The following is a 23,454-nucleotide window of genomic DNA, read 5'->3' on the forward strand; positions in this document are numbered from 1 at the left end:
TGCGACTTTCTCGGTTCTATAGGGATGTGAGAGAAGGGTTATGACTAAAATTTGGCGCTGGAAAGAAAATTAGAAGACGTACGAGGTTTCAAAGACTCGCGATGGCTCGCTTTTGGATCCCGAGTTTCCAACCTTCTCTTATTTCTTAGTGGTGGGTAAAAAAAATCTTAAAACGGGCTAAATTCAAAAAATAACCACGCAGAGCGAAAGAAGTGCTATTTCTCAATGATTAGGTAAAATTTCGAGGCCTTATTTCACGTCACAATGATTTTATTGAAATTTTTGATGATTCCCCATACATTTCCTTATAACAGGACACCACAGAAACCAAGCTTGGGCTACCTGTGGTACTGATCGCTTCAATTAAAACACAGGCAACCCACAAATAGTTCGCTCAATCTAATAACCTCCATTATATACATATTAATTAATAAATGAATAATGGTATTAATTAAAATATAAATATATTTGTAACACAGCCATTTTTTATTCAGTATATAAACTCTACATAAGTAAAACAAACGAATGGATTTCACCCCCTTACCTAAACCCTAGAACCTAACCCACTGATACATCCTTGCAGCCCAGATCTAGGGAAAGTGTAGGGGGATACCCCCCTTCGTTAATTTGAGAACATTATTTGAGCTCAAATTAAGCCTCATTTTGTTTGGTTAAAGTTTACTCCCTATAGTCAGATGATTAATCATAATTAGAACTATGAAAATGTCTTTCATCCGCCAGTGTTCCATAATAATGATATTCATGATGCCTTATATACTCAGTCAAGTTTCGTTTGTGGTTCCAGTACGCTATGGGCATTAAGAACTCAGTATCAATATTACACGTTCCACTTGTGAAAAACTAGGTCATCTGAGCCCCCAAAACCCTAAAATATGAGAGATGATAAGTCATATAAGTAGTTGTTTCTATGTACGTATATCATACATATAACAATTTGTGAACGACTTTCTCTACCTTTAGGCTGCTATTGCTGTTTATTGATTGAATTCTCCATATGTCTTCGTCACTATCCGTTGGTAATCCTTGGGTAGTGAGGCGGTTAACAATGCCTAGTCCTTGTTCATCTAAATGAATCAGAACGTTCTGTAGTTTATTATATTTTTATCAGTTGTCAGTGTCAAAGTCCAACCAAATGCAAAAGCAAATGAAAACGTAAACCTAACTCACTTGGTTACAACTGTGTACTAAGGCCATGTAGCCAGTTTAGGCATCGTCAAGGTGATCAAAGTAGTATATTATACGTTAGGGTAGAGTTAGCTAATTATGTCTCACCTGATTTCTCAAGAATGGCATCTTTTGTTGGTAAACGTCCGATAAGGGAGGGCCACTCGGGTTCACTAGGTGCTTGTTCTTCCTCGGCTTTATCAATACATGCATTCGGAGATTCTAAATATTTTTTTCCGTGTTCAGTGAGCAATAACTCTGCATACAGCCTTCGTATTCTACAAAACAAGTTATGTGTACTAATAAATATAAGGCTACTTTTAGACGATCCCGGACAAATTTTAACCGTTCAAGAATTTTACCAGTACATGACATTTACACGGAACCGCCTCTCTTTAAAATGGAATAAAAAATACTTTCTGTTTAAGATCAATACAATCAATACAATGTTTCCATCTGATCATGCGCAAAGCATACTACCAATGGCTTGTCGTACTGGTCATGTCGATACGACACCGGTCAAGTTTTTATTCGGCTTTCCGTCCGGCCAAAAATTATCCGGAAAACGTGTTAATACGGTATCGGTCAATTTTTAATTCGGGGTAGACTTTCACAAAGTCTACCGCCCTTTGTGTATCTTGACTCGGGTACGACGGACTTTTCACTCTTGCATCCCGTCAAATTTACCGCGTCAAAAGTCAGTCGGTAAATTACAGCCAATCACAATTCGCAAAATCTAAGCTATCAATCACAATGTAAGAATAAAAAGATTATCTTCATCCGTATCTGTGAAAATAACGCGATGTCAATGGGGCAAAAGTAAATTATGATACGATATTATTCTTTCGGGCAGAGATATTTTTCTGTCTGAACTTACAGGACCTGGAAAAATCCTGACAAGCCTACGAAAGTCTAGGAGCAAGTCTAAAATCGCGTAAAGAAGTGTAGAAACGAGTTATTGTGAGGGGTCTGAATATGCAAATGTTTGACTCGCTCACTTACTCACTAAATAAATAAATCACTTTATTTAAGTGTCTAGTCGTTCTAGCGCTTTTCGCACTAATAGGTCTTTTGACACGTGATTGTTACTGTAATTCAAAAAAGTTCCTTTATTTAAAGATTTTTTGCTGGATTACTAATGTCGTATCCAAAACCTTTTCAAAAATACTTTTTTTCCCTTTTAAGATACTTTCGATTTCAAGATACGAAGCATTTTAAAGTTTGTTTGCCATCCAGCAGAGCCTACCCCAAGGGACCTTTAGCTGAATTGATTCGTTATCAAAGTCATATATCAGCAAGTGACTGTTTGTTGCAAAAGGCCTATTGGGGACACTTTATGCTCACACGAACTACCAATACATTTAATATTCTATGCACACAACGCTCAACTCACATGTTGATTTTTACGGAGGGAGGAAACCGAAGGAAACCGGAGAACCCGGAGAAAACTCTCGTAGCATATGATATATAACACATCAAACAAACTCAATTCACATGTGGCGACTGCAGGGCTCGAACCAGCGACCCGACCCGTTGGACTCATAGCGGTGAAAGATATAGTTATATACTTCAAGATATACTTAGGATTTATGTAGAAAAATCAGCGAGAAAAAAAAAAACCGAAATCTATCAGCCTTATCAAACAGGCTTAAATGAAGATAAGTCAAACAAAATGTCTAAACGAATTTTTATAGAATATCCCGGCGCTTATTTCACAGTGTAGGCCAAGTAAATAGTTTCATATATAACGCAACGCTCTTGTAAGCGGGAGGAACACAGGGAACCCAATAACTAAAGAGTGCAAGGAAGGGTATCCACGAGTATGTCATGTGGCAGTTTGATTATTCATATCGAGATAATATTCATTTAAACGTTCCTGCACATGTTAAGCTAATAATTATATCATGCCTGTTCCTGATCAATGATCAGTAAAAGCGTTGACTATGGAGTCCAAATGTTAAACACACGCGGGCCATAATGTGGTGTACTTACGTATCCTCCAGCTCAGCGCATCTTTTATTGGCTGTATAAACCTTGTTAATCAAATGCAAGTCATTTTCTTCTTGTTTGCAATCACTGTGGCAATCTTCAACATGAGAATTCTGTAAACTTTGATCAATACCAAAATAAAACCACAGTCATTTATTGACAATTAATTGACTTCATAAAGAAACGATAAAAACGATAGTGGTATTGAGTGAAAATCATTGAATCATATGCATAGTTCAGTCATGAAAAGCGATATTTTACCTGCACGAATTGTCGTTTTTGATTCCATGACAAAAACTTCTCATTAGCTATGTGCCATCATACAAAAGGACGAATGTTAATTGATATAGACAGCTGATCAGTCAATGTATTAGTACGTAGACGACATTTGAATAAGGTAGTATATGATCTTACCTCTCGCTCAATAGTTTTGCACTTGAATGCTTGGAACTTATCTGAAGAAGAATTTTATCATTACGGGAAGCAATATTAATATGAAGTGTTTCATAGCTTCATGATCACTGTTTATGAGTTCTTGATCGAACAAACCTACCTTGTAAAAATATGTTTTCCTGCTTTAGCTTGTCAATAATATCCTTGCAGTTTCTTATTTTTTCGTATTTTTCAGATATCTCCCGAAGTTCATCAAGAACGTTTTTATTCTCCATTTCCAATGCGTGAGCTTTACTTCTAAGGTGATAGTTTTCTGATTTTAGTTGAGAAATCTCTTTCTGGAGCTTTAAAAATGAAACCCATCAAATAAGAGTTGCTGACATTAACCCAAAAATGTATTTGCCATGACTTGATGTACTCACTTTGTTGATACATAGATCTTTCTTACTGCTCTTTTGCAGTTGCTCCCTAAGGCTGCTATTTTCTTGTGACAAAATTGTAACCATCAGAGTCGCCCTCGTTGCTACCTCATCTGCTTTACCTAAACAAGCTTGACACACAGGATAGCGAAATTGCAAATAAGTACTGCGTGCATGTCTTTAATTATAGATATTAAAATGTTACACATATCACCACCATTATCTTAAGAAACCCAGTTTTCCTCTCGACATCCTGAAAATATTCGAAAACCTTATTGCAAAGCTAACCTGCAGCTGGATAAACCTTATTGCAAAGCTAACCTGCAGCTGGATTTCTCTTTACATTTTCATCAGTAGTGCGGTATGTCGACATGTCATTTTCAACGAACGCTTTTTCAAGTTGATCAGGATGACTACTAATCCCCTTAATATCTTTTATTGTGTTGCCGTCTCTTTTGGATTTTGGAATCTCCTCTAATTTCTGCTTGTATTCAAGAGCCCTATCGACTAACTCCAGTTCATGAAGACACAGGCGTCTGCTTTCTGCCAACAAAACCTGTCTTTCTGCGATTGAATTAATTTGCAGATCATCTGCGGAAACACAAACAAAACACCATGTATCTACGAAACCCTAAACCCTAACCCACAGTACCCTGCGTTCCAGAGGCTCTCTCCCTGCAATGCTTCTCCATCGTAGGATTAGCGATAACGAAAATGATAACGAATCCTACGATCGAGAAGCACTGGAGCAAGAGAGCCTCTGGAACCCATGATAAAGAAATGAGATTTGAGTTCTTCAATAATGAAAGTCAAATCAGTTGCATAGTGGAATTTTTGGTCCTCCACTCCCCCTTTTTTACATTTCCCGCGAGTCCTGATGTTATTGACAAACATTGTCAGCAGTGTTGATATATATTAACAAACGAGCGGAACTGAGAATTTGTAAAATTTTGGGTTGGGAATGGGATTGGGACCTCACTCCCTTCAGGACCCTCTTGAAGCGGCAGATTCTTTATCATTTTAAAATCATCCTTACAGATCGATGTTGAATAAACTCACCAAGCAGCAAGTCATCCATTTGCAAAAGAATCGGACCTGTAATAAGGTGGCCTGGAAATGACAATAAGTTTCCTTGATTAAGAAAGCTTAGCTTGAAGGGGAGATTTAGTTGTTCAGTAGCTGAGTTAGTAACTGATATCTTAGTGCTTAGGGACTGTTCATGAATTATGCCTCAGGGTGGGCTGGAGGAAAAATCGAAAAAATCCTTGTAAAGATTCACCACTCCCCCAATTCTATCTAAAAAAATTTATTCGACCCCCCCTCCTTGTGACCTTTTAGACAGACAGACAGACATATTTTATTTGGCGTTTTGTACAAAGTTGCACATCAACTTAGATCCAAATAAGTTACGAATATATACGTATGTTTATGTATGTGCATAATATCTATATTCACATATTCCACACATACACGTCAGACGTACATATAAATGTTCATATAATTATTTCGATAAAATGCGTTACTAATCCTAATCATCTTTATGCAATATCATACAAGTATTGATTTTTATTTGTTTTGTTGTTGTTGCTTTTTTTCACTACGCAGAGCAAAACAATTGTAAACGTATTTTGCTGCAGCTGATTGTAAAATATGGGGAGGATCTATCAACTTCAGAAACAATTGGTCCTCCGTAAGGGAGTTACTTATGTTATTTTGCATAAGAAATTCTTCTCTAAGTTTAGAGTATAGAGGACATTTAATTAGGAATTGTCTTTCATCTTCTATTATATCAGTACAATGAAAGCACTTCCTTTCCTCTACCTTCTTTTAACCACAGTATCTGAGGATACAATTTAATAGTGCATTATCGAAACAGATCGGATCTTTTATATTTGTTTAGACATACCTTAATTAGTTTGTTTCGAAACCCCCCCCCCCCCCATTTGAAGTCAGCCAATACTATCGAAGCCCCCCCTTCTCTGTGTGATTTTTTTCAAAGCCCCTCTGCTTTTCCTCCAGCCCACCCCCCCCCCCCCCCCAAAGGCATAATTAATGAACAGTCCGCCCTTAAATGAGTAGATGATGGCTAGTAAACACTAGCGTGGACTGCGTCGGTGTTTCTAATGAAACAGTTATCGTAGATTGATAAGTTTTACACCGTAGTGAAAAAAGGAACTGACGTTTCGGACGTTAGTTCTTCGTCGGAGTCAATGACTCCGACGAAGGACTAACGTCCGAAACGTCAGTTCCTTTTTTCACTACGGTGTAAAACTTATCAATCTACGATAACTGTTCCTTAAATGAGTAGTAGTCCATTTTTTTCAAGCGTAAGTACTTCAAAAACCGAACGGGACCGGAACGGGACCGGAACGGACCGGACTGAAAGCATACAAATGCTGTTGTGAACGAATGTGCGAATAAAAAGATTGAATTCGTACAAAATCGATAAGAATCATGATAAAGGTAAAAATAGCAACAAACGTCATTCGCGTGATTTGTAGCTCTCAAACTAATTCCTCTTTTGAATTTATTACAAAGGAAAGCCTATAAAATGTCAAATGCTTAAGCAGTTAATCCTGAACTGTCACTTCAAAGGCTTGAAAAATTCATCTCTTTTGCTTTTTACTTATGCTAGGTTTGCTGAGTAGATTTTCAGAGTCTTAAAAAGTATCGATTAAACGAAAGATTTGCAAGCTTATTGAGTCAAACAGATCGAAACGTGGCTGGTAGGCGAGTTAAATGCCTGTTCGATCTTGCTGAGGAGGGGAGGGGAACAAGGAACTTTACTTACTTTGAAATCTTTTACAAAACCTCTCAAGTTGGAACTCTATCAGCCAATCTAATACATCTTCTATTTCCCACTCCATCACGGAGTCAGGCCTTCTTCTTATGAAAATTGTGGCCATGTTAGCGTAAGGAATATGTAACTTGATCACTCTTTACATTATAGTACGGGTTTGACAAGATTTGTGCTCCCTGGTTTGTTTGGTGAAAATGAATGTTAATCTGGCACTTCATTGGGTTGTATTTTGACATTGAAAGCAAATGACAAATGCGTAACGTTTTAACGGCTTTGCAACAGAGACTATTTGTTTTAGTATTATAATCAGTGAATTCTTTGTTGTATATTTTTGAAAGATACGTCTAAGAAAGCGTAGTTATCACTTTGGGAGGTGTTAAAGAGGAGATAAAAGCTGGTTTGCCGTTATAACTTTTTCGTTATGTTTTATGTAATATTTCTAGGATTTACGGTGTAGAAAAATAGAGGACACTGTAGTGTTTTCGCACAAAGAGCGCAAGCAATGTTCTAAGAAGTGTACAATTTTCTGTAAATGCATCTGGTTAATCTGCTAAGGTACAAAGAAAAGGTTGAGTTCAAATCTTAAAAAAACTTTGCTACGTCGTTTGAGATGTCTTAATTAGTGACTGTTTAAATGTTGAACTCAATCATTATTAGCCGAGGTTTTTAAAAATGTACTCTCTTCTCATGATAAAAGTTGGGGAGCCACAGGTAGCCTAAGAGTAGAGATTGTTATTTTTATCATTTTTTTTTAATACATCCAATCAGGCCATACCTTGATTTGCATTTAGTTGCAAAGGCTAATGTTTCAATAAACAGCGAATATTCTATGCCGCATTATTGAACTATTCTAGTTTTATAGAGAAACTTCAAGCAACTCTCGCCTGCTTAATGGATTTCAGATTGATGTATTATTCTTTCCCAGGTATAGAGTAAAAACGACCCCCTTCATGGCACTGGAATGAACAGGGCTAGGGGTAGGATTAGCGAGTGGAATGATAGGGGAATATAGGGAATGATAGAGGAATGCATAAGGAATGATATAGGAATGAAGAGGGAATGATAGAGGAATGCATAAGGAATGATAGAGGAATGCATAGGGTATGATAGAGAAATGCATAGGGAATGATAGAGGAATGAATCTAAAATTTAAAATCTACAAAGCTTTCGCTGTTGTATCACAGCGTGGGACAATCACAACAGAGCTAGGCTCCAAACTAAGTGAAAGCCCAAAGATCGAATTAGGATTTCGAAGTTGATTTTTGAGGAGTGAGGAAAACCGGAGAACCAGGAGAAAAACCCTCGAAGCACAGGAGAGAACCAACAAACAACGAAAGAAAAAGGAAGAAAAGAAAAATGGAACAATAGAATCATCAGACGATTAGTGATTTTTTTGGATCGTTTAAAGTTTCTTGGCAACAAATAAACCATGAAATGCCGTATAGTACGGGTAAGAGTTTACTTTTACTAGCACTAAGAATCACTGTAATATGATGAGTATTATTTGGATTGTTTATAGTTTCTTGGCAACAAATAAACCATGAAATGCCGTACGGGTACGAGTCTACTCTTATTAGTACTAAGAATCACTGTAATGATGATTGTTATTTGGATTGTTCATATGTAATTTGTAACAAGTAAAATAAATTGGACGTTTTTAGAATAAAGACAACATTATCACATCATCATCGAAAACAAAGAAAATTATGAAGATAAAGAACGTTTCGCATGAGACACTTTTGGTACTTATTCGAGTATGAATTCATTCTAGTTTAAATAATTACTAGAATCAACAGTGTTATTGTTGAATAATTCTAGTATATTGGTAACAAGTAAAATAAAGATTATTAACAGGCCTTATTCAAGTAATAATCACTAGTACTAGTTAATATAAATAAATTGGGTCTTATCAAATTATATCATGAGTTGAAGTAATGTCTAAAATTATCTCTTTCTTGCCATTAGTATGTTCACTGCATTTGTTACAAAGTTTGATTGATTGCTGCCAAATTGTGTTTCCATAAAATCTTAGTTGCCAAAGTAAGATTGTGAATTAATCAAATCATCATTATCAACCATACATTACAATTATTTCAATAAATACAATTTTAGCATCTGTAAGTATATGGCACTCTGAGAACAATATCATTCTGCCCAATGTTTTTTCCATTCATTCAGCTATCTGTATCCATTAATTCCTCTGTCTAGACGGAAACCGTACCCTCAAAGGATGAAAAAAAAAAAAAAAAACCCCCACAGGAAACATTAAAATAGAAATTTATAAGGAAATAAAGAAACCTTATATTTGCGTTTGTATAGCTTAGTGTTATATGTGAGCATTTCTTACCCGGGGTGGGGGGTACTACCACCCCAACTTGGGTAGGGGTGTGCCGCCAGGATCTAAAAACCCTGACCCTATCCCAGACCTAAAATTTTGATTTTACAAACCCTACTTTAGACTAAAACTAAGAATTGTACACCCTATCCCAGACTAAAAGACGGTTATTCAATAGATTGCAATCAATATTTACTAACGTTTTTATTGTTTTTGTGCCGGCAGAAAGCGTAGCCTATTCGCCAGACAAAAACGACCAAATCATAACCCTATCCCAGACAAAACTAATACCCTATCCCAGACAGAATGTCAAAAAATGATACCCTACCCCAGACCCAAAAGCCGAAAAACCATACCCTATAGGGCGGCACATACCCGTATAGCAAATATAGGGGAGTACCCCCCCCCCCCCCGGTATTTCTTACCAGATAATGGCATAGGCATTTGAGCCAAACTTTACTGCTTCTGCCGTATTGTGTTTCATTTTGATAAACAAATCTTCAAACCATCATGGAGGATCACCTATAGGGATATATTATATATATTAGTATTTCAAATCAAGCAGGAGTAGTGTCAAAGTTTAAAAGCCCTATATAGGAATGGCCAAGTGGTTATAGACCTCACAAACACAATGTTTGAGTTGATGACCACTGAACAGCTTCAAATACTCAATTCAAACACTATCTATTTTAGTTTTACTTGGTAATTACAAATAAAGGCACAAGCCGTATTTCTATACTAAAATAAAGGGTTAACCCTAAGGATGGTAGTAGCAGTTAAAAAGTTTGTCATCTTCATAAGCAATAAAACTAGCAAACTTTTCCCAGCAATAAGACAGATCTTTAATCTCAAAGAGTTTAAGACCAAGGCCAAGCGCATTTATGTCGCTGTTGAAATATGGGAAGGAAGGAAGGAAGGAAGGAAGGAAGGAAGGAAGGAAGGAATAAATTTTATATGCCATTTATTTCGAAGTAGGCACTCTCACAAGCCTACTCTTATTGTCTATGAACATTGTGAAAAACGTTTGTGTGCAACACCCCTCCCCATAAACCAGTCCATAGTTTAAGAATCGTTTCAGTGTGCATGCGCTTTTATCCCAAGTTTCCAACTTCTTTTGTTTCAATAAGAACAAAAGAAGGTTTCGACAAAAGAAGGTGAGAAATTCGGGATAAAATCGCATGCGCACTGAAAACGATTCTTAAACTAAGGTGCAGAATTTAAATTATTGCCTCAGTTGCAGCGAAAACTCTGAATGAGGTAAGAGATGCTTATATTTACGCATAGAAAGTGGTTATTTTCGTAAGCATTAGTTTAGATAAACTCTTAAAAAGACTGAACTTAAAAAGTATAGTGCATGAGCTAGTGCATGTACCAGTGTGCATGCGATTTATCCCGAGTTTCATCTTATTTTGTTTAATTAAGAACAAAAGAAATTTTCGACAAAAGAAGGTGAGAAATCCGGGATAAAATCGCATGCGCACTGAAAAAGATTCTTAAACTATCAACTGGCTTATTGTCTGAACATCTCGTTGGAATTTAAATGGTCTTCGTATAAGGCGCAGATTCAAATTTTTGACTCAGTTGCACTGCGAAGACTTCGAATTAATGAGGTAAGGCTTTCCTATTTTACGCGTAGAAAATACTTATCTTCGTAAGCAGTACTAGGTTTTGTGCCTCAAAATGTGTCTCGTGTGCGAGGTAAACCGATTCATTCAAGTCTCCTACCATACCGAATCATAGTTAATAGACGTCAAACCGAACGCAAACATGGTTTTATATTACGCGTAGAAAATATATTTTTGTATGCATTACTGTAGAAACTCTTAAAAAAGATTGAAATTAAAAAGTATAGAGAGATGGATACTTAAACTCAAAACTAATGTGACATATACAGCAGAAATACTCGCTTCAGTAATCTAAATCTGAGCTGCAAGAGACATACAAAGGAAATAGATGGTGGACGTACATTTGCTGTAAGATCGATTAAAGAATGGAATGTTTACCAAAAGACATGAAACTTTCCAGAGAGTAATAAGACTTTTAAAAACAAACTTTGTAATGATATTTTAACTAAAAAAAGTGATCAAATTTTCGTGTAGTTTTAAATTCTTAATTAATCATTATTTATTTATTTATTTATCGGATTGATGGATGGATTGATTGATGAATTGATGGATTGATGGATTGATTGATTGATTTAGTTCCATACATCTGTTTAGTTCCATGCAATTATTTAGTTTCATACATTTATTTAGTGCCATACATTAAATATTCAGTAACGCACATTAAATATTCAGTGCCACACATTAAATATTCAGTGCCACACATTAAATATTTAGTGCCACACATTAAATATTTAGTGCCACACATTAAATATTTAGTGCCACACATTAGTGGCACAAATTAAATATTCAGTGGCACACATTAAATATTCAGTGCCACACATTAAATATTTAGTGCCACACATTAAATATTTAGTGCCACACATTAAATATTTAGTGCCACAAATTAAATATTTAGTGCCACACATTAAATATTCAGTGCCACACATTAAATATTTAGTGCCACACATTAAATATTTAGTGCCACACATTAAATATTCAGTGGGCACCACACATTAAATATTTAGTGGCACACATTTAATATTTAGTGGCACACATTAAATATTTAGTGCCACACAATAAATATTTAGTGCCACACATTAAATATTTAGTGCCACACATTAAATATTTAGTGCCACACATTAAATATTTAGTGCCACACATTAAATATTTAGTGCCACACATTAAATATTTAGTGCCACACATTAAATATTTAGTGCCACACATTAAATAATATTATCCAACTCATTAATAATTCATGAGGAGAAGCATAAGCTTTAAGCATAAGCATAAGCATTTGCATAAGCTTTAAGTTGGATTTTCTTTACCAAATTTACTTTAATTTTGAAAATTTTAGTGAAACACAAAGGAACTAACCTTTGATAAGTCATATACAGTATTCGTGTCCGTGTTGTATCAGATATACAATCACTCGGCTACGCCTCGTGGTTGTATATGTGACAGAGTCAAAAGACACTATTTTGGACAGTAATTATTTAGTCATAAATCTATATTTTTAATTAGGAATGCCTCGTGTACACATAGGAATGTAATTCTTTAGTTAACTGTTTGCGTGGAAAATGCGTAAGCAAGAAATAATTTCCGTACGTAATTACATTACAGTGAGTCATGCCTAGGTATGGCGCTTGTTTACGTAAGTTCGTGTTTGGGACATCCTGTTTGCGCCTAGGGCGTGCAACATTGCATAGGATGTGTAAGGTCTTAAGAATGCAGGTTTTCCCATAAAAGTAGGCCCAAACTAAGCTTAAATCAGTGTAGTAAAAGTTCTTGAAGACGTTGCACATATCAAGACAAGGAATTCTCTACGATGTAAAGAGATATCCTGTAATCTCGTTCCCGTTTTTTTTTTCATGTATTGTAAAGTTGTGTGAATTTTTCAATAAATTCTTTTGTCAAAACCACTTGCAATCTGATTCATAGCTGAGCGCCTTGCCGCCGGTTACATTTTTGGTGTCAGAAGTGGGATTGCAAGAAAGTTGACATTAGTAGTTACTGATTATTTACCAACGGGAACGAGATTGAAATCATGGCGGAAGAAGCTGTGGCTGCACTCACAGAGCAATTGGCTGCACTCAAGGCACAGCTGGATGGCATGCAGGCTGAAGGAGGACCCCCTGCCCAACCTGTTCCTGCACCAGTGGTACATGTGACAGTGCCAAGGGAGAAGAAGCTGAGAAAGTATGCTGGTGGCAGAGACGACAAGGTGCTTGAAGACTGGATAGCGGATGCACAGAGGTCTGTGGCTGCCCAGAAGTTAACTGATCAAGAGGCGGTGGATTTCCTGTACCATAGCTTAGAAGGTGCGGCTCGAGATGAAGTTCGACTAAGGCCTGTGGATGACTGGACAGACCCGGATGGCTTCTTCAGGATTCTAAGAGACGTCTTCGGGGAGAAGCTCACCAAGACCCAGCTTCTCCAGAGGTTTTTCGCCAGAAAACAAGGTGACAGAGAGCCCATCCAGGACTTTGCCCATGCCCTGATGTCAATGGCGGAGCACATAACCAGAGTACACGTAGGAGCCCTGGAAAACAAGGACCAGAACCTCAGAGACACATTCGTTGAGAACTTGCGTGACAACCTGTTGCGCAGGGATCTCAAGCGCTATATCAGAGAACATCCCGAGAAGACCTTCAACGAGGTGAGGCAAGAGGCCTATCGTAGCTCGGAAGACACAGATAGAGGAGCACATCGCCATGCAGCGGCCAAGGAGGTGTTGGTGGAGAGCAACCAAGTAAATGCCATCCAAGAGCTTACAGCAGGACAGAAGGCCCTGGTGGAGAAGCTCATGCAGCAACAAAAATTGCTGGATGAGCAGCACAAGCTGCTAACCCAACTTACCATGAAGTTCGCGAGGCCATCACCACCACGAGGTCCCCCACGTGGTCCGAGGAGATGTTACAACTGCCACGAGCTTGGACATCTTCGGCCGAACTGCCCAAAGCCCCTGAAAGACAAGGCACCAGCAGCACCACAGAAGGAGTCAAACTCCAGCTCTCCACGGCAGTGAGCCACGCCGTGGAGAGGAACTGTAGTGGCTCTAACTCTCTTTTTCAGAACGAAAAGTTTGTCGGGACAAGTCCCACAGTGGTGGCGAGGATTGGCGGAGTACCTGTGAAAAGCTTAGTGGATACGGGCTCCATGGTTACCCTCATCACCGAGTCGTTCTACAGGGAAAAGCTACAGCCAACCCTAGGAGACCTACACCCTGAAACAAGATTACTACAGCTGCGAGGAGCTAACGGTTTGGACATCCCTTACATTGGATATATCGTCGCTACAGTAGAGATCGGAGGAGTGGTGGTCCCTGGGTGCGGCATCTTCATCACGAAGGACACAGCAGCCACTACAGTAATGCAGAGGAGGGTACCTGGCCTACTGGGAACCAACGTTCTTGGGCAGGTGCCCCAATACCAACAGATCCTGCAAGATGAAGAGAAGAAGAGTAAACGTAAAACTGGGTTCGTGAAAGTAGCCGGCTCAGACAAAGTCTGGGTCCCTGCTTTCACAGAATCTGATATCTTGGTCACAGGCCCATCATGGGGCACTGATGCTGTGATCGAACCCCTTGGTGTACCAGTAGAAGGAAACCTCACCGTGGCCAGTACTCTCGTGGATACTACCAAGACGTGTTACTATGTCAGAGTTGCCAACCAGACGGCAAAGGACATATGGCTAAAGCCGAGGACGCGGATTGGAATTGTGCGAGAGGGAGAGATGGTCAAGAGAGGAGAGCAGTTGGAGTTCCTACACGAGAATAACATGGTGACAGTGTGCTGTAACCTTAGTGCTGACCCTCAGATGCCACCCCAACGGGAAGCTGTGGGCAAAGTACGTTGGCAAAGGATACAGACACCCCCTCACGGGATTACCCTGGAACATTTCCCCGGGACGGAACTTCAGAGGGAGAAAGCTCTCCAGATGTTCGAAAGAAATGAAGAGGTGTTCGCTTCATGTAAGGAGGACCTTGGCTGTACAAAGACAACATATCATCGCATCCACACAGACGATGATGTGCCTGTCACAGAGCGTTACAGAAGGATTCCTCCAAACCAATACCAGGAGGTGCAACAGCATCTACAAGACTTGCTAGAAAAAGGAGTGATATGTCCAAGTGAGAGTAACTATGCCTCCCCAATAGTGCTTGTACGAAAGAAGTCTGGAGCCTTGAGGATGTGCGTCGACTACCGGAAGCTGAACCAGAAAACCAAGCGTGATCAGTACCCCCTACCAAGGATAGAGGAATCACTGGAGGCACTGCGTGGCGCAAAGTACTTTTCCACCATAGATCTGGCATCAGCCTACAATCAAGTTGAAGTCCATCCTGATGATCAGCACAAGACTGCGTTCACAACGCCCATGGGTTTGTTTCAGTACACTCGGATGCCGTTTGGACTACAGAATGCCCCAGCGACCTTCCAAAGGTTGATGCAAGGAGTCTTCCGAGAGGACATACTTCGCACCCTGATGGTCTACCTGGACGACATCATAGTCTTCTCATCCACCATTGAAGAACATCTTGAGCGGTTGGAAACGGTATTCAGTAAGCTGAAGCATCATGGATTAAAGGTTGAACCAACCAAGTGTCAACTCTTCAGAGATCGGGTGTCCTATCTGGGGCACGTGGTCTCTGCTGACGGTGTCGAGACAGACCCTGAAAAGACAAAGACAGTTAACGAGTGGCCAGTTCCCCAGACAGTGCGCGATGTGCGATCATTCCTTGGTTTCGCGTCTTACTACAGAAGATTTGTCCCCAAGTTCGCTCAAGTGGCAGGTCCGCTGCACAAGTTAGTTGCTGAGCTCGGGAGCGGAGGAAGTAACAAGACCACCCGGAAGCAGATTGGAGTACTGTGGACAGAAGAGTGCCACAAGAGCTTCAACAAGTTAAAGAATCTACTAACCTCAGCACCAGTACTGGCCTACCCGGACTACACCAAGCCCTTCATCCTAGAGACGGATGCGTCCAACGAAGGATTGGGAGCCGTGCTGTCCCAAGAACAGGACGGAAGAGTCAAAGTGATCGCTTATGCCAGCCGAGGCCTGAGAGGTGGAGAGCGAAACATGGAGAACTACTCATCGAGGAAGCTGGAACTACTAGCCTTGAAGTGGGCTGTATGTGAGAAGTTCAGGGAGTACCTGCTGGGATCGAAGTTTGTCGTCTACACAGACAACAACCCGCTGACATACTTACAGTCAAAGAGTAAGCTGAAAGCTGTGGAGCAGAGGTGGGCTGCAGAATTAGCAAACTTCAACTTCACGATCAAGTACCGCCCTGGACGTCACAACCAGAATGCAGATGCTCTAAGTCGCATCAACCGAGATGAGGAACCAACCACAGTTGAAGTAAGAAGTACACTAGCCTACTCTACCAATACTACAGACCTACCAGAAGAAGTACGTCAACACTTGATGGTATCAGCAGCGTTCATAAGCAATACAGAGACAAGTGCGCTGGAGGAGCAAGCAACCTCATTCCCAACCACACCTCTCACAGAGATCCAACGACTACAGCAGGAGGACCCATGTATCAGTCGTCTCCTCCACTACCGAAACCTTGGACGTCGGCCAAGTAAAAGGCAAAGCCAACAAGAGACAAGGGATACAAGGAAGTTGCTTAGTCACTGGAACAGGATTGAGGAAAGCCATGGAGTTCTCTACCGCCGTACAGGAGTCGGACAGGGAAGTGAGCTTCGGTTACTGCTACTCCCCACATCAATGAAATCACAAGTACTGAAGGGTGCGCACGATCAATGTGGACATCAAGGACAAGACAGGACAGAACAGCTCTTGAGGAAAAGATGTTGGTGGCCCGGTATGCAAGGAGATGTGAAGCAATGGATCTCAAATTGTGAAAGATGTGTCATTGCCAAAGGATCCTACCTTCCAGTCAAGACGCCGATGGGCAGCCTACTAGCTACTAGGCCATTGGAAGTGCTAGCGATGGATTTTACCTTGCTTGAGCCTGCAACAGATGGAAGAGAAAATGTCCTCGTGTTAACAGATGTGTTCACAAAGTTTACAATTGCTGTACCTACCCGTGATCAGAAAGCTACAACCGTAGTCAAGACCCTGATTAAAGAATGGTTCCTTGTGTATGGAATCCCCCAAAGAATACACTCTGACCAAGGCAAGTCATTTGAGGCAGAACTAGTCAAGGAGTTGTGTGCAGTGTATGGAATTAAGAAGTCAAGGACAACCCCCTATCATCCTCAAGGAAATGGGCAGTGCGAAAGATTCAACCGTACACTACATGAGCTTCTAAGAACTCTACCAGCAGAAAAGAAAAGAAGGTGGCCTGAACACCTGAAAGAGTTATGTTACGCCTATAATGCTACGCCTCATGCAACGACTAGATACTCACCCTTCTACCTGATGTTTGGTAGAGATGCAAAGCTATCTTTGGACATTCTACTTCCTGATGATGACAGACAAGTGACAGTAGACAACCAGCAATGGATTACCAAGCACCAGACTCGTCTACGAGAAGCTTATACCACTGTGACACAAAACTTGAAGGAAGCTGCTACCATCAGAAAGAAGATCCATGACCAGAAGAGCAGAGCACTGGCCGAACCACTACAAGTTGGAGAGCGAGTACTCCTTCGCAACCGTAAAGTCAGAGGAAGAAACAAGATTCAAGATAAATGGGACAACCAAGTGTACAAAATCGTCGAACGAAGAGACAACAATACATATGTCGTTGAAAGAGCTGATGGACATGGAGGAGATAAAGTTGTTAGTCAAGGAGAAATGCAAGTGTGTCCAAGACCAATGCTGGAGATACGAGGACGACACAAGCAAGCTGACAGGTCTAGACAAACATGTACTGCATCGCCAGAATCATCAGATGAAGAAGATGACATTGGAGGAATGACAATCGCCTTTCAACCAATGACAGAACCAGCTGAACCTGATGATGATGATGATAGTGATGATGCGTCTGAGGAAGAACTGGCTGCACCTGTACTCCGACGTTCCACAAGGACAACGGCAGGCCAACACAGCAACCTCTATAATCTTCCAAGATCCGCACTTCAGTACTGACGAGTCCACCTGCGTATCATTGTTCCTGAATTTGCTCGAGGACGAAGCAAACAAAAAGGAGGGGCAAGTGTGACAGAGTCAAAAGACACTATTTTGGACAGTAATTATTTAGTCATAAATCTATATTTTTAATTAGGAATGCCTCGTGTACACATAGGAATGTAATTCTTTAGTTAACTGTTTGCGTGGAAAATGCGTAAGCAAGAAATAATTTCCGTACGTAATTACATTACAGTGAGTCATGCCTAGGTTTGGCGCTTGTTTACGTAAGTTCGTGTTTGGGACATCCTGTTTGCGCCTAGGGCGTGCAACATTGCATAGGATGTGTAAGGTCTTAAAGGGCCACTTGGACGAAAATCGTTCCAAATTTAAAACTCTTTCATTCGAGCTGGAAGTTTGCTGAAATAATCTTGAATACATTAAGAACCACCCACTGGAATATCTTTCTAATATTCGAAAGGAAAGGGCCAAAATTTTACGATTTATTTTCGTCCGCCATTAATTTCTTTGACTCACAGAATTCGGCTCAAGAAGACTGGCACGAGTACTTATGACGTCATTTACTCAACCCAAACCAAAACATTGGTGGGTAATGTATGTGCCATGTTCGTAAAACTCGGTTTATTTGGTTTATTCAGAAAATATATAATGTTTCATTCGGTTTCCTAACTACTATATGACCAAACAATGTCTAGGCGCAGAAATTTTTTACTTTCAATAATACTGTCGATCATAATTCGAAAATTTCAATACATCTCGGCACGCCAAGAATCACAACAAAGTAGGACGCATGGACGAGATTCTAGCGGTTCCATCGCGCGAAGTGACTGAGATATTCGGGATTTATTCGAATCATTTTAAGGATAACAACTTTTCAAGGTATATTTACATACAAGGGCAAAGAGCAACCCCACAATTTGGGTCCGCGAGACATCCGACACAATGAAAGAAAAATCTACGAGCTGAGTGACAGACGCCGCTATCGCGCGAGTAATAAATAAGAAACCTTTGACATGTTCTTTTACAAAGATAATATTAGATAATCGTATGTTTGTACCTATTCAATGCATAATAAACATTTTGAAGCAAATAATAACCGTCCTGTAGTAAATCAGCTAGGAGAATTACGAGCTCACATTCTAAATTATTCGGCACATAGATCTAAGTATATTGTCACAAATCTTTATATCACAACGCAGAATTCATAACATCAATCACTATTAGATTACATTGAAACTTCAAATTTAAGATCTTTATATCATGGACAGTATGTAGCAAATACAAATAATGAAATGAACGTAAGGAATTTTTATGAAAACCTCTTCCCAAGCAATTCTTCTTCTTCTAGTTCGGCTTCATCTTCATACATTATAACTTATGGTTCTAACTCTTCAGGATTGACAAAGCGAGCGTCCAAAGGAGTTTCCATTATATTTGAAGAGGTATCAAAGGTTTAAAAAAAGTCTGTTTAGAGATTCTTTTCACGATAACGCGTTTAAAACATCAAATAAACTTCAGGTGATTTAACAAGAAATGTATGGTTAAAACGACGCTAACATGACGGTGTTGAGTAAATGACGTCACAGCGTAAAACTGCTGTACATAATGACTCGTTGGCCGTGACACAAAGAAATTAATGGCGGACGAAAATAAATCGTAAAATTTTGGGCCTTCCCTTTCGAATATTAGAAAGATATTTCAGTGAGTGGTTCTAAATGTGTTCAAGATTATTTCAGCAAAGTTCCAGCTCGAATGAAAGAGTTTTAATTTTGGAACGATTTTCGTCCAAGTGGCCCTTTAAGAATGCAGGTTTTCCCATAAAAGTAGGCCCAAACTAAGCTTAAATCAGTGTAGTAAAAGTTCTTGAAGACGTTGCACATATCAAGACAAGGAATTCTCTACGATGTAAAGAGATATCCTGTAATCTCGTTCCCGTTTTTTTTTCATGTATTGTAAAGTTGTGTGAATTTTTCAATAAATTCTTTTGTCAAAACCACTTGCAATCTGATTCATAGCTGAGCGCCTTGCCGCCGGTTACATATATCTGATACAACACGGCCACTCATACTGTATATATTACATAATAATAATAATAATAATGATACTAATAATATCTTTATTTACCCTGATTTAAAAAACAAATCAGCTGGACACGATAGAACAGCTGGTATAAGAATCTAAATAAAATTCGTGTCCGTGTTGTATCATGTTCGTGTCCGTGTTGTATCAGATATACAATCACTCGGCTACGCCTCGTGGTTGTATATCTGATACAACACGGCCAATATCGTGTTGGTTGGTTACTTCTAGCAGGAGTAATCACACATGTGTATAGCAGTACACGAGCTTTAATCAAGACTCAGTAATGACTAACAAAGGTTACTTTGATAACCGGATATATGCATACGTCATATGTGTACATATAAGATTACATAATGCAACATCCCCCCTTTTTTTTATATAAAGTGAAAGGTTACAGGGACACTAAACAAAACTAAAATATTTCTTCAAATGTCTAATGGTACCTAATAATATATGATAATCAAAAAATATAAAAAATCATCATCTGTTTTCTGATGAACATGTAATCATTGTTCAGTTCATAATTGATTGATAATCTGTATTGAATCATTTTAATGTTTATTGGATATAGTCCTTTAAATATGTGGGTGGTTTTCTTGCTCTTTGCGGGCGCGAGGGTATTATGGGCTCATCATTGGGCGCGGTAGGTGGGTTGACAGGGTCTGTCTGTGGTGCAGGAGTGATATCTGCAGGGCGTGTTGACGGTATCTCAATTGGCCTCCCTGTCATCGCTGGATGCGGTGTTTCTTTCTCCGCTGTCTTCTTCAGGTGACACCTGTTTCTGCGGTAGGTATCTCCTTCTGGTGTCTCCAAAGTGTATGAACGCTCATCCAGCCGTTCCTTTACTGTTGCCTTTTTCCAAGTCTTTTTACCGAGTTGGAAAGGTTTCATCCTCACCGTATCACCTTCTTCCAGTGGTTGCAAATCTTTCGCGTTTCGGTTATAATATTTGGCCTGTTGTTGTTGGCGTCGCTTCAGATCTTTGATTTCGGCTTCTGGAAATATCACTCGTGGTTGGAGTAGTTGCTTAGTCATAGGCAGCAATGTCCTCGTCCGTCTGTTTAAGAGTCTTTGCGCTGGACTTGATTCCATCCCTTGGGTCGGAGTGTTTCTGTAGTCAAGAAACGCAAGGTAGGGATCAGATTTAGCGTCGATTGCTTTACGCAGAAGCTTCTTTGCGGTCTTAACGCCTGATTCTGCTTTTCCGTTTGCTTTGCTGTTGCCCGGACTGCTTGTCCTGTGGACAAAGTCCCACTGTTTTGCAAAGTCTGCAAACTCCTCAGAGTAGAACTGAGGTCCGTTGTCGCTAATCACCCGTTCAGGACATCCATATCGCGCGAAGTGGTTTTTTAGCTTTAGAATGACTGTTGAAGCTCGACTGTTTGGAAGCCGATCGATTTCGAAAAAGTTACTATAGTAATCTGAGGTTACTAAGTACTCTTTTCCATCTATCGTGAATAGGTCTGCACAAACTTGCTCCCATGGTCTCGTCGTCACTTCGTGTGACATGAGTGTTTCTTTCTGTGGTGTCGTTTCGTAGTTTCGACAGATTTCGCATGAGGTAATCAGTTCCTTTATCTCTGCAGACATGCCAGGCCAGAACAAGGCTTCACGGGCTCTGCGCAGACAAGATCCAATACCTAGGTGCGAGGAGTGTATTTTTTGCTTCATATCTTGTCGTAAGCTTTGTGGACTGACAACTCTCTGTCCTCTGAATATAAGACCATCTTGTACCGTTAGTTCATCTCGAGTGCTAAAAAACGGCTTAGCTTGTTCAGGGAGGTCCTTTCTTTCTTCTGGCCACCCTTGTAAAACAACTTGTTTTAGGATCTGCAGGGTTTCGTCTCTCTCTGTGGCTGTTCGGATTTCCTGAATCCTTTCGCTGGACATCGGTAGCCAACTCGCGTTGTTTACTACCTCAAACTCTGTACCAGATGGGTGTTCTGTCGAGGCTAAATAGGCTCGGGAGAGAGTGTCTGCAAGGTACATGTATTTTCCTTGCTTGTAGTTGACTTCAAAGTCATACTTCTGCAGTCTCATCATCATACGTTGTAGTCGTGGTGATGCACAGGTTATGGACTTTTTAAGGATGCTTTCCAGGGGCTTGTGGTCGCTGCGTACTGTGACGTGTCGACCGTAGGTGTAATGGTTAAACTTTTCTAATGCAAAGATGACTGCGAGCATCTCCTTCTCTATCGTAGCATAGCGTTGTTCCGTCTCTGTTAGGGCTCGACTTGCGTACGCTATGGGCTTTCCTTTCTGTAGTAGAGCTGCTCCTAAGCCTTTGTTGCTTGCATCACATTGCACCTCAAGCTCATCTTCCGGGTTGTAGTAGCTCAATACAGGTGCAACAGTCACTAGTCGCTTTACCTCTTGAAAGGCGTTCTCCTGTTGTTGAGTCCACTCCCACGGCGTGTCGCTACGGGTTAGCTTACGGATGGGCTCCATGCAGTCGGCAATCTTTGGTAGAAACTTTGCCAGGTAGTTGACAAAGCCATTCAGACGCTGTACAGCCTCGACGTCTGTAGGTCTCGGCATTTCTTGTACTGCGGCTACTTTGTCTGGGTCGATCTTTAACCCTTTGTTGGAGAATACATGTCCCATGTACTTCACTTCATCTCGCCTCAGCTTTACTTTGTCTGGGTTGAGTGCAACGCCGTACTTTTTACATCTGTTCAGCAGGTTTAACAGTTTACGGTCGTGGTCCTCGTTTGCCTCTTTGTCGGTTGTTCCTACGCCGTATATGAGTACGTCGTCTGTGATGTCGAGGATTCCGTCTAGTCGGTCAAGGACTTGGTCAACGCGCTTCTGGAATATCTCCGACGAGACAGTAAGGCCAAAGGGAAGTCTGCGCCACCGGTATCTTCCGTGTGGGGTAGAGAACGTCGTCAGCAGGCTGGACTGTTCGTCTAGAATACAGTGCCAGTATCCTGAACGGAAGTCTACAGTCGAGAAAACCTTCGCTTTCGAGAGTTCTGGTAGTAGATCATCAAGCACAGGTAGCTGATATCGTTCTCTCTTGAGTGCTTCATTCAGTGGTTTTGGGTCGATGCATATTCTCAATGCTCCGGATTTCTTCGTAGCCACGACAACGCTGCTGACCCATGGTGTTGGCTCGTCGACTTTCGCTATCACTCCAAGATTCTCGAGTCGGTCGAGTTCCTCTTTGAACTTCTCTTTGAGTGCTACTGGTATTCTTCTTGTAGGAGCTACCACTGGCGTGAAGTTTTCGTCTACTTCTAGGTGTACTTCGCCGGGAAAACTTCCAAGTTCCGTTTTGAAGACTTTAGGGAAATCTTCCACAATCCTCTCAACTGTCAGAAGCTGATTGATGCTTTCACCAGGTGTTGACTGACGTGTGGTCGGTTCAAAGTTTTCCTTGTTGATAGTTATCAGGCGCATTTGTTGTGCTGCTTTAGCGCCTAGCAGTGGAGTGAGGTTTTCTCGCACTATGATGAACTCTACTGAAAACTTCTTTCCGGTCTTTGGATTCTTTATGACGACTCTCGCAGTTCCACGCGGTTTTACCTCGGTTTTGTTCCACATAACCAGGGTCTTGTTAGATGGCTTCACTTCATGGCCGTCAAT

General features: G+C 40.4%; 1 protein-coding gene across 2 annotated transcripts in view; it reads right to left on the bottom strand.

Moving 5' to 3' along the window:
• Window positions 1-242: 242 nt before the first annotated feature.
• LOC116292510 (uncharacterized) overlaps window positions 243-23,454 on the bottom strand; it is a 34,157-nt gene continuing 10,945 nt past the window's right edge. The window contains exons 2-12 of one of the 2 annotated variants that reach the window (XM_089037896.1): window positions 9,547-9,643; window positions 5,046-5,096; window positions 4,308-4,577; window positions 3,990-4,117; window positions 3,728-3,911; window positions 3,589-3,629; window positions 3,436-3,482; window positions 3,178-3,294; window positions 1,294-1,463; window positions 976-1,085; window positions 243-886 (exon numbers count right to left, since the gene is read on the bottom strand). In XM_089037896.1, the coding sequence (XP_088894022.1) occupies window positions 839-886; window positions 976-1,085; window positions 1,294-1,463; window positions 3,178-3,294; window positions 3,436-3,482; window positions 3,589-3,629; window positions 3,728-3,911; window positions 3,990-4,117; window positions 4,308-4,577; window positions 5,046-5,096; window positions 9,547-9,565 (1,185 nt within the window). In that variant the 5' untranslated portion in view covers window positions 9,566-9,643 and the 3' untranslated portion in view covers window positions 243-838. Of the gene's footprint in view, window positions 887-975; window positions 1,086-1,293; window positions 1,464-3,177; window positions 3,295-3,435; window positions 3,483-3,588; window positions 3,630-3,727; window positions 3,912-3,989; window positions 4,118-4,307; window positions 4,578-5,045; window positions 5,097-6,777; window positions 7,224-9,546; window positions 9,644-23,454 lie in introns of those variants that run through there. The other variant, XM_031699851.2, reaches the window with a different exon arrangement.

This window comes from Actinia tenebrosa, unplaced genomic scaffold (genome assembly GCF_029948245.1).
Source record: "Actinia tenebrosa isolate PJP-AT-01 unplaced genomic scaffold, QUT_ActTen_1.0 PGA_scaffold0__85_contigs__length_37466705, whole genome shotgun sequence".
Lineage (NCBI taxonomy): Eukaryota > Metazoa > Cnidaria > Anthozoa > Actiniaria > Actiniidae > Actinia > Actinia tenebrosa.